This window comes from Oncorhynchus mykiss, chromosome 25, assembly GCF_057628025.1.
Source record: "Oncorhynchus mykiss isolate SJ-2025 chromosome 25, ASM5762802v1, whole genome shotgun sequence".
Taxonomy (NCBI): domain Eukaryota; kingdom Metazoa; phylum Chordata; class Actinopteri; order Salmoniformes; family Salmonidae; genus Oncorhynchus; species Oncorhynchus mykiss.
Window position 1 is genome coordinate 8,492,695 of NC_143046.1, and position 15,528 is coordinate 8,508,222.

The 15,528-nt window shown below is 48.5% G+C and overlaps 1 protein-coding gene and 1 long non-coding RNA gene across 7 annotated transcripts in view; both read left to right on the forward strand.

The window, feature by feature from the left end:
- The first annotated feature begins 896 nt into the window (after positions 1–896).
- On the forward strand, positions 897–2,701 carry LOC110504512 (uncharacterized). The gene is made up of 2 exons (XR_002470608.3): positions 897–1,030; positions 1,876–2,701. It is a non-coding gene; the product is annotated as an uncharacterized LOC110504512 (long non-coding RNA).
- Positions 2,702–2,851: 150 nt separating this feature from the next.
- The window catches only part of LOC110504513 (shootin-1), a 43,215-nt gene continuing 30,538 nt past the window's right edge, over positions 2,852–15,528 (forward strand). For 4 of the 6 annotated variants that reach the window (XM_036970195.2, XM_036970196.2, XM_036970198.2 and 1 more), the window contains exons 1-2: positions 2,852–3,141; positions 4,631–4,691. In XM_036970195.2, coding sequence (XP_036826090.2) covers positions 3,064–3,141; positions 4,631–4,691 — 139 coding nt within the window. In that variant the 5' untranslated portion in view covers positions 2,852–3,063. The remainder of the gene's footprint in view (positions 3,142–4,630; positions 4,692–15,528) is intronic. The other 2 variants (XM_036970197.2, XM_090220040.1) reach the window with 1 other exon arrangement.

Here is a 15,528-nt window from a genome sequence, read left to right on the forward strand (position 1 = left end):
ACTATTGTTGCACATTTGTGTAAATAATACATTTTATGTTTAGGTTTTCAATTGAGTTTTAGGAATATAAATGTAACTTTCATAATTAATTTCCAATGGTATTGGACTTAATTAGGTAAAAACTGTTGAATGAGTCAAAAAATGTGCTGTGATTGATTTATGACGAAATAGGCTACCAGAAATCACCAAAACGGCTTTTCCCTGCCTACTCATGTCATAGACCCATGGGTATATCATCTGCCAGCGGGCTACCATTTGCAAGTCTTAGAAATGACCTTAACGACACATCTCAGTTGTCCTCCACACCACTGAAAGTCCTGTTCTACCGGCTGGTATTTTGCAGCCTGCTTCCTTGCTGAGGGTCTGATGTTTGTTTACAAAGGTTTGTAGTCTACTCAAATGACCACACAATGGGACATAAACTCATGTTTAATCAATCGCTCACTGCCTGATGTTTTTGCAAACCCAGTGTCAGGCTGAAAGCAAAACTATTGATTTCTAAGTATGCCTTTGTATTTCCATCCACACGCTAGTCTCACGTTGGACGTTGGGCTACTACTGGTTTTCCTTGGCCCTGGAGTCCCTCTGAATATTTTACTGTTTGTGTTTTGTTAAGCTGTATTCTGGGCTACCAGTATGCCTCTGCATCATCACATGATGTAGAATGATACATGTGTTAATGAAAATAAGAGTCTTCACATTATGTAGCCTACATTGTGCTTATAATTTCTAATATTTATGGCCTTTATGGCATCTGTTAGTTCTATTTGGCACCTACTGTAGGCCTATGCTATTTGTCCTTCCTTTTTCCGTCCACACTTGTTCCAGGTTGGAAGGGGAACTTAACAGAGCGTTCTGTGGCCATTTAAGTGAGTGTGCTGGTCCTGGTGCCGTGCACAGTGCTGTCTGTGTATTACCTGATGCTGCAGTCCTTCGTCCTGCTCCTGGAGTTCATCCTTAATGCTGTGTTACTCTGCTTCTACAGTCTGGAGATGCTGCTGGGAATCATGTCCATATCTGCTTTCTCCAGGTAGGAGAAACATCTCATGGCATAGCCTGGGTACCAGTGTCTTTCTCCAGTAGGAGAAACATGACATGACATAGCCTGGGTACCAGTGTCTTTCTCTAGTAGGATAAACATCACATGACATAGCCTGGCTACCAGTCTCTTTCTCCGGTAGGATAAACATGACATGACATAGCCTGGGTACCAGTGTCTTTCTGCTCTCTTGACAACTACTTATGGAATTTACATTTAAAGGGTTGACAAGAGAGAAGAAACAAACTGGCATCCAGGCTAGGCATGACATGTTTCTCCTACTGGAGAAAGAGACTGGCCCCCAGGCTAGGCATGACATGCTCTTCTTTCTGGACTGGGGAGATTCCTTGGTTTTAGGCCTCATCAATTGTTGATTATTGATTAATTAACATATTATGCTTTGCTCTTAAACTGTGGCCTTGCATAACGTTTCAATGTAAAGGTCCTATATCAGTGATGCTGGATGTGACCTTGCGTAACATTTCACTGTAAAGATCCTATATCAGTGATGCTGGATGTGACCTTGCGTAACGTTTCACTGTAAAGGTCCTATATCAGTGATGCTGGATGTGACCTTGTGTAACATTTCACTGTAAAGGTCCTATATCAGTGATGCTGGATGTGACCTTGCGTAACATTTCACTGTAAAGGTTCTATATCAGTGATGCTGGATGTGACCTTGCGTAACGTTTCACTGTAAAGGTCCTATATCAGGGATGCTGGATGTGACCTTGCGTAACGTTTCACTGTAAAGATCCTATATCAGTGATGCTGGATGTGACCTGATCTGCTCAGTGTTTCATTCTCATCAGTTTTTCCTCCATTTTGCTGGCCAGGTCAAATGTGTACTGAGGAAGAGGAATGCTGCAATGTTCCACATCGTTTCAAGAGGAATGCTGCAATGTTCCACATCGTTTCAAGAGGAATGCTGCAATGTTCCACATCGTTTCAAGAGGAATGCTGCAATGTTCCACATCGTTTCAAGAGGAATGCTGCAATGTTCCACACCGTTTCAAGAGGAATGCTGCAATGTTCCACATCGTTTCAAGAGGAATGCTGCAATGTTCCACATCGTTTCAAGAGGAATGAATTTTAATTTTTTTTTTTACTGGGATTGTTCTGTGAACATATTTTAATCCCACATGATATTGTTATTGATATGATATTGATATTGTTTTTATATGATCTGTTAAGAGCCTAATTTATATTTTTGTAATGATGAAATGTTAGCTTTTTTTATTTGTGTTTGTGTCAACTGTCAATCTTGTGTGTTACTTTGTGTGTTTCTAGTAGGACTAATGGAATTGTCTTATGAGGGTATTCAATCTGCTGTACTTGATAATGGAATATATTTGTATGGTTTTGTGTGTGTGGGGGATTCAGAACACTGTATTTAATGATTTTCTTAATTAAAACAAATCCTTATTCATTCACCATATAACTTTTTTCCACAAGCGTAATATATATTTCTGATTTGCTGAATCCCACCAGCTGCCTATGGTTAAACTCAGATCCTAATTCCATACAACAGGGCTATTGACCAAATCTGTGTTGTTGAGCATTCTAAGCAAAGATGTGAAATGAGTGTCAGTCTGCAGAGAGATGGGCAATTATTATTATTATTATGTATTGTTATTATAATAAATGTTTTTACATTTAGCAGTGAAGACTTTGAATTAAACATTTTAGCCTAATTACAATGCACAATCAAACTGAACGGGTGGAGCTTTCATGCTCATCAGCAAATGTAGACGAATACGAGATGAGGATGCATGCGCAATAAACCCTGAGTAGTGGGGCGAAGGGAGGGGGGGGGCCGGGGCTGGCGATGCTGTCAGCGAAAGGATTCACTGTGCCTGAATAGAAGTAGCGGTCTTATCCATTCCATATAGACATGAAATGCTTTTTCTAAGACATCTCAGCGGACTTGCCAGTTGCTAGAAGTAGCCTATGTATTTATTTTATTTCTATAATACGATATTATAAAGTCCAAGATATTAGTTTAGTTATCGACCGGGGTCATAATGCTACCGTCTTCATCATCGGGGCTGGTGCAGATGGAAGGATGTGGGGCGGAGGCGCGAGATACCCAAAAAATGCAGGTAATAGATGCTCTTCCGTTACATATTTGAGACCTTTTTCAACGATTACAGAAGTAACATAGTAGACATAACGAGGTCAAGGTGAGACGTTTTTATTTTTTCCCTGCACATATTTGTGCCGGCCGGTTTTGGTGTAGGTAGGCTATGCTGTGTGAAATCAAAGGGCCGACCCCTCCCAAAATCTCGCTATTCTTGCCATTGATAGGAAAGCCCAGGTTCGGTGAGATTTTGGCAGCTAAAATAATGATTGGATCTCAGTTGAACAAACCTGATTTAGAGGTTTGGTTATCTGGTACGTCATCTTAGATTGTATATGTCATTTTGTCACTTTTTTGTATTTATTTCAGCGCTACGTTGTTTCTAGAAATTCAATAATCTATGCACTATAAATTAATAAAATCAGGCCTTGACTAAAGGGTCCCACCAAGTAGGCCGATTTCATAAACCTTAGCATATTTTTAAATATCTATTATTATCTATTATTTCAAGCAAGATGACACTGTTTAAAACAGTGGGACTGTTGTTTTTTGTTTCTCTTTGGCAGAGAGCAGGTAGAAAGAAAGTGGGTGAAAGTGGGACACGTGCTTTAACAATAGGCTAGTCAAGGCAATTTCAGATCAGAACGTCCCTGGCATTGCACGGATGTCAGGGAAGAGCTTCCTGTAGCCGTTATAGAATAATTGGTAAGAAAATGTAAGTCTATCCTGCCCTAACGGATAATGACCCAATATAGGCCACATAATACCTATTGAATGTACTCTGAATTGTAGATGGACCATTGTTTTCCATGTACGCTATTACCAATATAATAAACCATGTAGAAGCATCTCCCTTGTCTGTCCAACAAACTGAAACTATGGGGAGATAGTCATATAGCAGATCATAGGAGACTGAAACTATGGGGAGATAGTCCCACAGCAGATCATAGGAGACTGAAACTATAGGGAGATAGTCCCACAGCAGATCATAGAGACTGAAACTATGAGGAGATAGTCCCACAGCAGATCATAAGAGACTGAAACTATAGGGAGATATTCCCACAGCAGATCATAGGAGACTGAAACTATAGGGAGATAGTCCCACAGCAGATCATAGAGACTGAAACTATGAGGAGATAGTCCTATAGCAGATCATAGGAGTCCCGTGTGTCTTAGTTGGTAGAGCACAGCTCTTGCAACGCCAGGGTTGTGAGTTCAATTCCCATGGGGGACCATTATGAGAATGTATGCACTCAATACTGTCTAGGTTGCTCTGTATGACAGTGTATTCTAAATGAGTAACATCTGTGTTGGAACAGTGTGTTGACTGACGGAAACTGTCTTAGTGTAGTGAGTCCAGTGTCCTATCCTTTCATACCCTACAACAACGAAGGACCATGGATTACTGTCATCAATTCACTACACTTAAATGGATTGTGCTTGCAGGTTTATTTGTGACCTGCATATGATTGTATTGTAGAACGTGAACCCATTCCTTCCTGTTTCCTCAGTGCATGAAACTGACTGAAGAGAGAGACGAAGCAGAGAGCCAGCTGAAACACATCAAGAGAGGTGAGTTCCAGACACTAACACACACACACACACACACACATTTGATCAAATAACATTTTATTAGTGACATGCACTGGATACAAAACCTTACAGTGAAATGTTTACTTACGAGCCCCTAACCAACAACGCAGTTTAAAAAAATACAGATAAGAAATAAAAGTAACAAGTAATTAAAGAGCAGCAGTAAATAACAATAGCGAGACTATATACAGGGGGCTACCGGTACAGAGTCAATGTGCGCAGGCACCGGTTAGTTGAAGTAATATGTACATGTAGGTAGAGTTATTAAAGTGACTATGCATAGATGATAACAACAGAGAGTAGCAGTGGTGTAAGAGATGGAGTGGGGAGGGGGGGTAAGACTGTTACACACATTACCCTTCCTCACACCTCTCTACACACCCCTCTGGTGATGACCGCCTCTCCAAACCGGCTCCTGAATGGGTGTGTGTAAGAAGGTATCTCAGTTTCCATGACTACTCAGACCTTCGGCCAACCATAGTCATGGATTTGTGTTTTGGCGACCCTGCCCAGTTCTTCCTAGCAACATGTAATAAAATACCACAGTAGCTCCATTAACAATTGATTTGGTAAGGAACAAGGTTACAGGGTTGAGTTCTGGAGCGCTGACAGACCGCCTGATTTCATTATGCGAGGTAAGAAAGATAATAATCGTTCAACGTTCACAGCTACAGTATACTGTAGGGTTTAAAGTGTAGCATTAGTATGACAGGGGTTGTTGTGCTACTTTCTCACAGCTTTCAGCTAGCTGTCTTTTTTGGCAATGTCGTATTATAGGCTACGTCATCGGCATTTTTGTTCAGATGCTTGGCTGGATCTTTACCAGTCAAGTTCCTGAAATGCTTCTGCTTGATTCTCTCGCAGGAGAGGTAAATCATGTGAGAAATGTTTACCTTTTGATGTGCTGCATTAAATCATTTTTTTTACATAACCTAATAAAGTTAGATGTTTGTCTCTCTCCTCAACCAAGCTGGGACCAATTCCGCTGACCAGTTTCAGCTTCCCAGACAGGTACAGACAGACTTTAAACAGAGAGGTAACCCATTTCGTTTTGCTGACCTTTAACCTAAACAATAGGTCATCAAAGACAGGTTGCTCTGAATTATGACTGTACACACCTAGACACCATAGGAGCCTTCAGGCAGGGCCAAGAGAACAATAGTGTCTAAAACGTGTTATTACCAGGTCTTATTATAATCATCAGGGGGACTGTGTCTCTCCCCTGTCCCCTGCTGTGGTCGGCATTCATTCATCTCCGATGAGAACCACAAGTCGCCACGCCAACACCTCGTGTTATTACCAGGTCTTATTATAATCATCAGGGGGACTGTGTCTCTCCCCTGTCCCCTGCTGTGGTCGGCATTCATTCATCTCCGATGAGAACCACAAGTCGCCACGCCAACACCTCGTGTTATTTCACTGCATTATTCAAATCCTCCATTATGAATGATTCATTACTAGAGAAAGAGAGGGGCTGCTCCTGTGTTCCAGTCTGGCATCTATTCTATTGTGGCCCTTCACTCAGAGTGATACTGTATATTTTATAGGTACATTATACTCAAGTCAATATGATATGGGGAAATAAGCTTTTCAAATATAATTTCAAGTTGACACGCACTCAAAACAAGAGATATTAGTAACTACAATTTATCATGCAATTACCATTGGCTATATAATCTCTGAAGATTGAGATTATGTTCTATAGTCCTGAAAGTACAGGCTATAGCTATTTGCTTTGCTAGGACTAAAAGTTGTCTGATTACGTTCAAACAACAATAATACTTACAAGACCTCGTCGCTGACAAACAAGCAGACTCAGGCCTGCAGCGTTGGTACTGTACTTATCTGACGCAGCGAGCCAGCATTAGCTGCAAATGTCCCTGCTGATTGGCCTAGCTTTTACCTCCTCTCCCACCTGACAGCGGTAAGTGCTTGGTGTCTGTAGGGGAAACAGGAAGCAGGCTCATATTTCCCCTACAGTACAATGTCTAAGATAAGATTCCGTTCCCTCTGTAGAGAAGCTCTTGAGTCAGTCACTGTCTGTGTCCCAAATGGCATTCTATTCCCAGGGTCCTGATCAAAAGTAGGGCACTATGTAGGGAATAGGGCCCTATCTAAAGTAGTTGCTCTATGTAGGGAATAGGGCCCTATCTAAAGTAGTTGCTCTATGTAGGGAATAGGGCCCTATCTAAAGTAGTTGCTCTATGTAGGGAATAGGGCCCTATCTAAAGTAGTGCTCTATGTAGGGAATAGGGCCCTATCTGAAGTAGTGCTCTATGTAGGGAATAGGGCCCTATCTAAAGTAGTTGCTCTATGTAGGGAATAGGGCCCTATCTAAAGTAGTGCTCTATGTAGGGAAAAGGGCCCTATCTAAAGTAGTGCTCTATGTAGGGAATAGGGCCCTATCTAAAGTAGTTGCTCTAAGTAGGGAATAGGGCCCTATCTAAAGTAGGTGCTCTATGTAGGGAATAGGGCCCTATCTAAAGTAGTTGCTCTAAGTAGGGAATAGGGCCCTATCTAAAGTAGGTGCTCTATGTAGGGAATAGGGCCCTATCTAAAGTAGGTGCTCTAAGTAGGGAATAGGGCCCTATCTAAAGTAGTTGCTCTATGTGGGGAATAGGGCCCTATCTAAAGTAGGTGCTCTATGTAGGGAATAGGGCCCTATCTAAAGTAGTTGCTCTAAGTAGGGAATAGGGCCCTATCTAAAGTAGTGCTCTATGTGGGGAATAGGGCCCTATCTAAAGTAGTGCTCTATGTAGGGAATAGGGCCCTATCTAAAGTAGTGCTCTATGTGGGGAATAGGGCCCTATCTAAAGTAGTTGCTCTAAGTAGGGAATAGGGCCCTATCTAAAGTAGTGCTCTATGTGGGGAATAGGGCCCTATCTAAAGTAGTTGCTCTAAGTAGGGAATAGGGCCCTATCTAAAGTAGGTGCTCTATGTAGGGAATAGGGCCCTATCTAAAGTAGTTGCTCTAAGTAGGGAATAGGGTGCCCTTTGGGACACAATGACTTGCTCAGCGCTCCTCCACAGAGTATATGACACCATGTTAAAGGCAGGTTTTTGGAGTCAACATTCAGTTCATGGAGCATTAAGCATAGAGGAGTTATTGACCTAGAATCTCTACCACAATACAGACACACAGCCCCTCCAGCTCTGCTCTTCCTCTAGTCTCATTACAGAATTACTGGACGTGGAGACTATCCAGGGAGTCAGAGAGGAGTAGTTTAACCGCAGGACAGCTATAGAGATCAGCCTGTCGTCATGTGTGTGTGCTGCAAAACTTTCCTACTGCTCCTAAGCGTGATAACAAGCAGAATCTTCGATCCCCTTTCCCAGAATTCTCAGGGACTCAGTGTCAGACATCAGGGTTAGGATCGACCTACTGCTTTGCAAATATGGTGTAATCAAGCTGGGGATAATATGCAGAGGCATGTGTGTTCAGAAGGCATTAGAGCAAATGGTTAGAGCGGTGGACTTGTAACCGGAAGGTTGCAAGTTCAAATCCCTGAGCTGACAAGGTACAAATCTGTCGTTCTGCCCCTGAACAAGGCAGTTAACCCACTGTTCCTAGGCCGTCATTGAAAATAAGAATTTGTTCTTAACTGACTTGCCTGGTTAAATAAAGGTAAAAAATGAACATTTTGAATATTGCGTTAAGATGTTGTGTTTTTTGCAACGGAACAATATTCTACATGAATAAACACAGTGGTTGCTTAAGCAGAACACAGAGGGGGAGTTTAGCAGACTAGGTAGGGGACTAGGTAGGGGACTAGGTAGGGGACTAGGTAGGAGACTAGGTAGGGGACTAGGTAGGGGACTAGGTAGGGGACTAGGTAGGGGACTAGGTAGGGGACTAGCTAGCGGACTAGCTAGCGGACTAGGTAGGAGACTAGGTAGGGGACTAGGTAGGAGACTAGGTAGGGGACTAGGTAGGGGACTAGGTAGGGGACTAGGTAGGGGACTAGGTAGGAGACTAGGTAGGGGACTAGGTAGCGGACTAGGTAGCGGACTAGCTAGCGGACTAGCTAGCGGACTAGCTAGGGGACTAGCTAGGGGACTAGGTAGGAGACTAGGTAGGGGACTAGGTAGGGGACTAGGTAGGGGACTAGGTAGGAGACTAGGTAGGGGACTAGGTAGGGGACTAGGTAGGGGACTAGGTAGGGGACTAGGTAGGAGACTAGGTAGGGGACTAGGTAGCGGACTAGGTAGCGGACTAGCTAGCGGACTAGCTAGCGGACTAGGTAGAAAAAATAAAATGAATGAACATTTTGAATATTGCGTTAAGATGTTGTGTTTTTTGCAACGGAACAATATTCTACATGAATAAACACAGTGGTTGCTTAAGCAGAACACAGAGGGGGAGTTTAGCAGACTAGGTAGCGGACTAGGTAGCGGACTAGCTAGGGGACTAGGTAGGAGACTAGGTAGGGGACTAGGTAGCGGACTAGCTAGGGGACTAGGTAGGAGACTAGGTAGCGGACTAGGTAGCGGACTAGGTAGCGGACTAGGCAGCGGAGTAGGTAGCGTACTAGGTAGTGGACTAGGTAGGGGACTAGGTAGCGGACTAGCTAGGGGACTAGGTAGGAGGCTAGGTAGGGGACTAGGTAGCGGACTAGCTAGGGGACTAGGTAGGAGACTAGGTAGGGGACTAGGTAGCGGACTAGGTAGCGGACTAGGTAGCGGACTAGGCAGCGGACTAGGTAGCGGACTAGGCAGCGGACTAGGCAGCGGACCAGGTAGCGGACTAGGTAGCGGACTAGCTAGGGGACTAGGTAGGGGACTAGGTAGCGGACTAGGTAGCGGACTAGGTAGCGGACTAGGTAGCGGACTCGGTAGCGGACTAGCTAGGGGACTAGGTAGCGGACTCGGTAGCGGACTAGGTAGCGGACTAGGTAGGGGACTAGGCAGCGGACTAGGTAGGGTACTAGGTAGGGAACTAGGTAGCGGACTAGGTAGGAGACTAGGTAGCAGACTAGGCAGCAGACTAGGCAGCAGACTAGGTAGCAGACTAGGCAGCAGACTAGGCAGCAGACTAGGTAGCAGACTAGGTAGCAGACTAGGTAGCAGACTAGGTAGCGGACTAGCTAGGGGACTAGGTAGGAGGCTAGGTAGGGGACTAGGTAGCGGACTAGCTAGGGGACTAGGTAGGAGGCTAGGTAGGGGACTAGGTAGCGGACTAGCTAGGGGACTAGGTAGGAGACTAGGTAGGGGACTAGGTAGCGGACTAGGTAGCGGACTAGGTAGCGGACTAGGCAGCGGACTAGGCAGCAGACTAGGTAGCAGACTAGGTAGCGGACTAGGTAGCGGACTAGCTAGGGGACTAGGTAGGAGGCTAGGTAGGGGACTAGGTAGCGGACTAGCTAGGGGACTAGGTAGGAGACTAGGTAGGGGACTAGGTAGCGGACTAGGTAGCGGACTAGGTAGCAGACTAGGCAGCAGACTAGGCAGCAGACTAGGCAGCAGACTAGGTAGCAGACTAGGTAGCGGACTAGGTAGCGGACTAGGTAGCAGACTAGGCAGCAGACTAGGCAGCAGACTAGGCAGCAGACTAGGTAGCAGACTAGCTAGCAGACTAGGTAGCAGACTAGGTAGCAGACTAGGCAGCAGACTAGGCAGCAGACTAGGTAGCAGACTAGGTAGCGGACTAGGTAGCGGACTAGCTAGGGGACTAGGTAGGAGGCTAGGTAGGGGACTAGGTAGCGGACTAGCTAGGGGACTAGGTAGGAGACTAGGTAGGGGACTAGGTAGCGGACTAGGTAGCGGACTAGGTAGCGGACTAGGCAGCGGACTAGGTAGCGGACTAGGCAGCGGACTAGGCAGCGGACCAGGTAGCGGACTAGGTAGCGGACTAGCTAGGGGACTAGGTAGGGGACTAGGTAGCGGACTAGGTAGCGGACTAGGTAGCGGACTAGGTAGCGGACTCGGTAGCGGACTAGCTAGGGGACTAGGTAGCGGACTCGGTAGCGGACTAGGTAGCGGACTAGGTAGGGGACTAGGCAGCGGACTAGGTAGGGTACTAGGTAGGGAACTAGGTAGCGGACTAGGTAGGAGACTAGGCAGCAGACTAGGCAGCAGACTAGGTAGCAGACTAGGTAGCAGACTAGGCAGCAGACTAGGCAGCAGACTAGGTAGCAGACTAGGTAGCAGACTAGGTAGCAGACTAGGCAGCAGACTAGGTAGCAGACTAGGCAGCAGACTAGGTAGCAGACTAGGTAGCAGACTAGGTAGCAGACTAGGCAGGAGACTAGGCAGCAGACTAGGTAGCAGACTAGGCAGCAGACTAGGTAGCAGACTAGGTAGGAGACTAGGTAGCGGACTAGGTAGCGGACTAGCTAGCGGACTAGGTAGCGGAGTAGGTAGCGTACTAGGTAGTGGACTAGGTAGCAGACTAGGTAGCAGACTAGGTAGCAGAGAAGGTAGCGGACTCGGTAGCGGACTAGCTAGCGGACTAGGTAGCGGACTAGGTAGCGGACTAGGTAGCGGACTAGGTAGCGGACTAGCTAGCGGACTAGCTAGCGGAGTAGGTAGCGGACTAGGTAGCGGACTAGGTAGCGGACTAGCTAGCGGACTAGCTAGCGGACTCGGTAGCGGACTAGCTAGCGGACTAGGTAGCGGACTAGGTAGCGGACTAGGTAGCGGACTAGGTAGGGGACTAGGTAGGAGACTAGGTAGGAGACTAGGTAGGGGACTAGGTAGCGGACTAGGTAGCGGACTAGCTAGCGGACTAGCTAGGGGACTAGGTAGGAGACTAGGTAGGGGACTAGGTAGGGGACTAGGTAGGGGACTAGGTAGGAGACTAGGTAGGGGACTAGGTAGGGGACTAGGTAGGGGACTAGGTAGGGGACTAGGTAGGGGACTAGGTAGCGGACTAGGTAGCGGACTAGCTAGCGGACTAGCTAGGGGACTAGCTAGGGGACTAGGTAGGAGACTAGGTACTGGACTAGGTAGGGGACTAGGTAGGGGACTAGGTAGGAGACTAGGTAGGGGACTAGGTAGGGGACTAGGTAGGAGACTAGGTAGGGGACTAGGTAGCGGACTAGGTAGCGGACTAGCTAGCGGACTAGCTAGCGGACTAGCTAGCGGACTAGCTAGCGGACTAGCTAGGGGACTAGCTAGGGGACTAGGTAGGAGACTAGGTAGGGGACTAGGTAGGGGACTAGGTAGGGGACTAGGTAGGAGACTAGGTAGGGGACTAGGTAGGGGACTAGGTAGGGGACTAGGTAGGAGACTAGGTAGGGGACTAGGTAGCGGACTAGGTAGCGGACTAGCTAGCGGACTAGCTAGCGGACTAGGTAGAAAAAATAAAATGAATGAACATTTTGAATATTGCGTTAAGATGTTGTGTTTTTTGCAACGGAACAATATTCTACATGAATAAACACAGTGGTTGCTTAAGCAGAACACAGAGGGGGAGTTTAGCAGACTAGGTAGCGGACTAGGTAGCGGACTAGCTAGGGGACTAGGTAGGAGACTAGGTAGGGGACTAGGTAGCGGACTAGGTAGCGGAGTAGGTAGCGGACTAGGTAGCGGAGTAGGTAGCGGACTAGGCAGCGGACTAGGCAGCGGAGTAGGCAGCGGACTAGGTAGCGGACTAGGTAGCGGACTAGCTAGGGGACTAGGTAGCGGACTAGGCAGCGGACTAGGTAGCGGACTAGGCAGCAGACTAGGCAGCGGACTAGGTAGCGGACTAGGTAGCGGACTAGCTAGGGGACTAGGTAGGGGACTAGGTAGCGGACTAGGTAGCGGACTCGGTAGCGGACTAGCTAGGGGACTAGGTAGCGGACTAGGTAGCGGACTCGGTAGGAGACTAGGTAGGGGACTAGGTAGCGGACTAGGTAGCGGACTAGGTAGCGGACTAGCTAGGGGACTAGGTAGGAGACTAGGTAGGGGACTAGGTAGCGGACTAGGTAGCGGAGTAGGTAGCGGACTAGGTAGCGGAGTAGGTAGCGGACTAGGCAGCGGACTAGGCAGCGGAGTAGGCAGCGGACTAGGTAGCGGACTAGGTAGCGGACTAGCTAGGGGACTAGGTAGGAGACTAGGTAGGGGACTAGGTAGCGGACTAGGTAGCGGAGTAGGTAGCGGACTAGGTAGCGGAGTAGGTAGCGGACTAGGCAGCGGACTAGGCAGCGGAGTAGGCAGCGGACTAGGTAGCGGACTAGGTAGCGGACTAGCTAGGGGACTAGGTAGCGGACTAGGCAGCGGACTAGGTAGCGGACTAGGCAGCAGACTAGGCAGCGGACTAGGTAGCGGACTAGGTAGCGGACTAGCTAGGGGACTAGGTAGGGGACTAGGTAGCGGACTAGGTAGCGGACTCGGTAGCGGACTAGCTAGGGGACTAGGTAGCGGACTAGGTAGCGGACTCGGTAGGAGACTAGGTAGGGGACTAGGTAGCGGACTAGGTAGCGGACTAGGTAGCGGACTAGCTAGGGGACTAGGTAGGAGACTAGGTAGGGGACTAGGTAGCGGACTAGGTAGCGGAGTAGGTAGCGGACTAGGTAGCGGAGTAGGTAGCGGACTAGGCAGCGGACTAGGCAGCGGAGTAGGCAGCGGACTAGGTAGCGGACTAGGTAGCGGACTAGCTAGGGGACTAGGTAGCGGACTAGGCAGCGGACTAGGTAGCGGACTAGGCAGCGGACTAGGCAGCGGACTAGGTAGCGGACTAGGTAGCGGACTAGCTAGGGGACTAGGTAGGGGACTAGGTAGCGGACTAGGTAGCGGACTCGGTAGCGGACTAGCTAGGGGACTAGGTAGCGGACTAGGTAGCGGACTCGGTAGGAGACTAGGTAGGGGACTAGGTAGCGGACTAGGTAGCGGACTAGGTAGCGGACTAGCTAGGGGACTAGGTAGGAGACTAGGTAGGGGACTAGGTAGCGGACTAGGTAGCGGAGTAGGTAGCGGACTAGGTAGCGGAGTAGGTAGCGGACTAGGCAGCGGACTAGGCAGCGGAGTAGGCAGCGGACTAGGTAGCGGACTAGGTAGCGGACTAGCTAGGGGACTAGGTAGGAGACTAGGTAGGGGACTAGGTAGCGGACTAGGTAGCGGAGTAGGTAGCGGACTAGGTAGCGGAGTAGGTAGCGGACTAGGCAGCGGACTAGGCAGCGGAGTAGGCAGCGGACTAGGTAGCGGACTAGGTAGCGGACTAGCTAGGGGACTAGGTAGCGGACTAGGCAGCGGACTAGGTAGGGGACTAGGTAGGGGACTAGCTAGGGGACTAGGTAGGGGACTAGGTAGGAGACTAGGTAGGGGACTAGGTAGCGGACTAGGTAGCGGACTAGCTAGCGGACTAGCTAGCGGACTAGGTAGAAAAAATAAAATGAATGAACATTTTGAATATTGCGTTAAGATGTTGTGTTTTTTGCAACGGAACAATATTCTACATGAATAAACACAGTGGTTGCTTAAGCAGAACACAGAGGGGGAGTTTAGAAAACTAGGTAGCGGACTAGGTAGCGGACTAGGCAGCGGAGTAGGTAGCGTACTAGGTAGTGGACTAGGTAGGGGACTAGGTAGCGGACTAGCTAGGGGACTAGGTAGGAGGCTAGGTAGGGGACTAGGTAGCGGACTAGCTAGGGGACTAGGTAGGAGACTAGGTAGGGGACTAGGTAGCGGACTAGGTAGCGGACTAGGTAGCGGACTAGGCAGCGGACTAGGTAGCGGACTAGGCAGCGGACTAGGCAGCGGACCAGGTAGCGGACTAGGTAGCGGACTAGCTAGGGGACTAGGTAGGGGACTAGGTAGCGGACTAGGTAGCGGACTAGGTAGCGGACTAGGTAGCGGACTCGGTAGCGGACTAGCTAGGGGACTAGGTAGCGGACTCGGTAGCGGACTAGGTAGCGGACTAGGTAGGGGACTAGGCAGCGGACTAGGTAGGGTACTAGGTAGGGAACTAGGTAGCGGACTAGGTAGGAGACTAGGTAGCAGACTAGGCAGCAGACTAGGCAGCAGACTAGGTAGCAGACTAGGCAGCAGACTAGGCAGCAGACTAGGTAGCAGACTAGGTAGCAGACTAGGTAGCAGACTAGGTAGCGGACTAGCTAGGGGACTAGGTAGGAGGCTAGGTAGGGGACTAGGTAGCGGACTAGCTAGGGGACTAGGTAGGAGGCTAGGTAGGGGACTAGGTAGCGGACTAGCTAGGGGACTAGGTAGGAGACTAGGTAGGGGACTAGGTAGCGGACTAGGTAGCGGACTAGGTAGCGGACTAGGCAGCGGACTAGGCAGCAGACTAGGTAGCAGACTAGGTAGCGGACTAGGTAGCGGACTAGCTAGGGGACTAGGTAGGAGGCTAGGTAGGGGACTAGGTAGCGGACTAGCTAGGGGACTAGGTAGGAGACTAGGTAGGGGACTAGGTAGCGGACTAGGTAGCGGACTAGGTAGCAGACTAGGCAGCAGACTAGGCAGCAGACTAGGCAGCAGACTAGGTAGCAGACTAGGTAGCGGACTAGGTAGCGGACTAGGTAGCAGACTAGGCAACAGACTAGGCAGCAGACTAGGCAGCAGACTAGGTAGCTGACTAGCTAGCAGACTAGGTAGCAGACTAGGTAGCAGACTAGGCAGCAGACTAGGCAGCAGACTGGGTAGCAGACTAGGTAGCGGACTAGGTAGCGGACTAGCTAGGGGACTAGGTAGGAGGCTAGGTAGGGGACTAGGTAGCGGACTAGCTAGGGGACTAGGTAGGAGACTAGGTAGGGGACTAGGAAGCGGACTAGGTAGCGGACTAGGTAGCGGACTAGGCAGCGGACTAGGTAGCGGACTAGGCAGCGGACTAGGCAGCGGACCAGGTAGCGGACTAGGTAGCGGACTAGCTAGGGGACTAGGT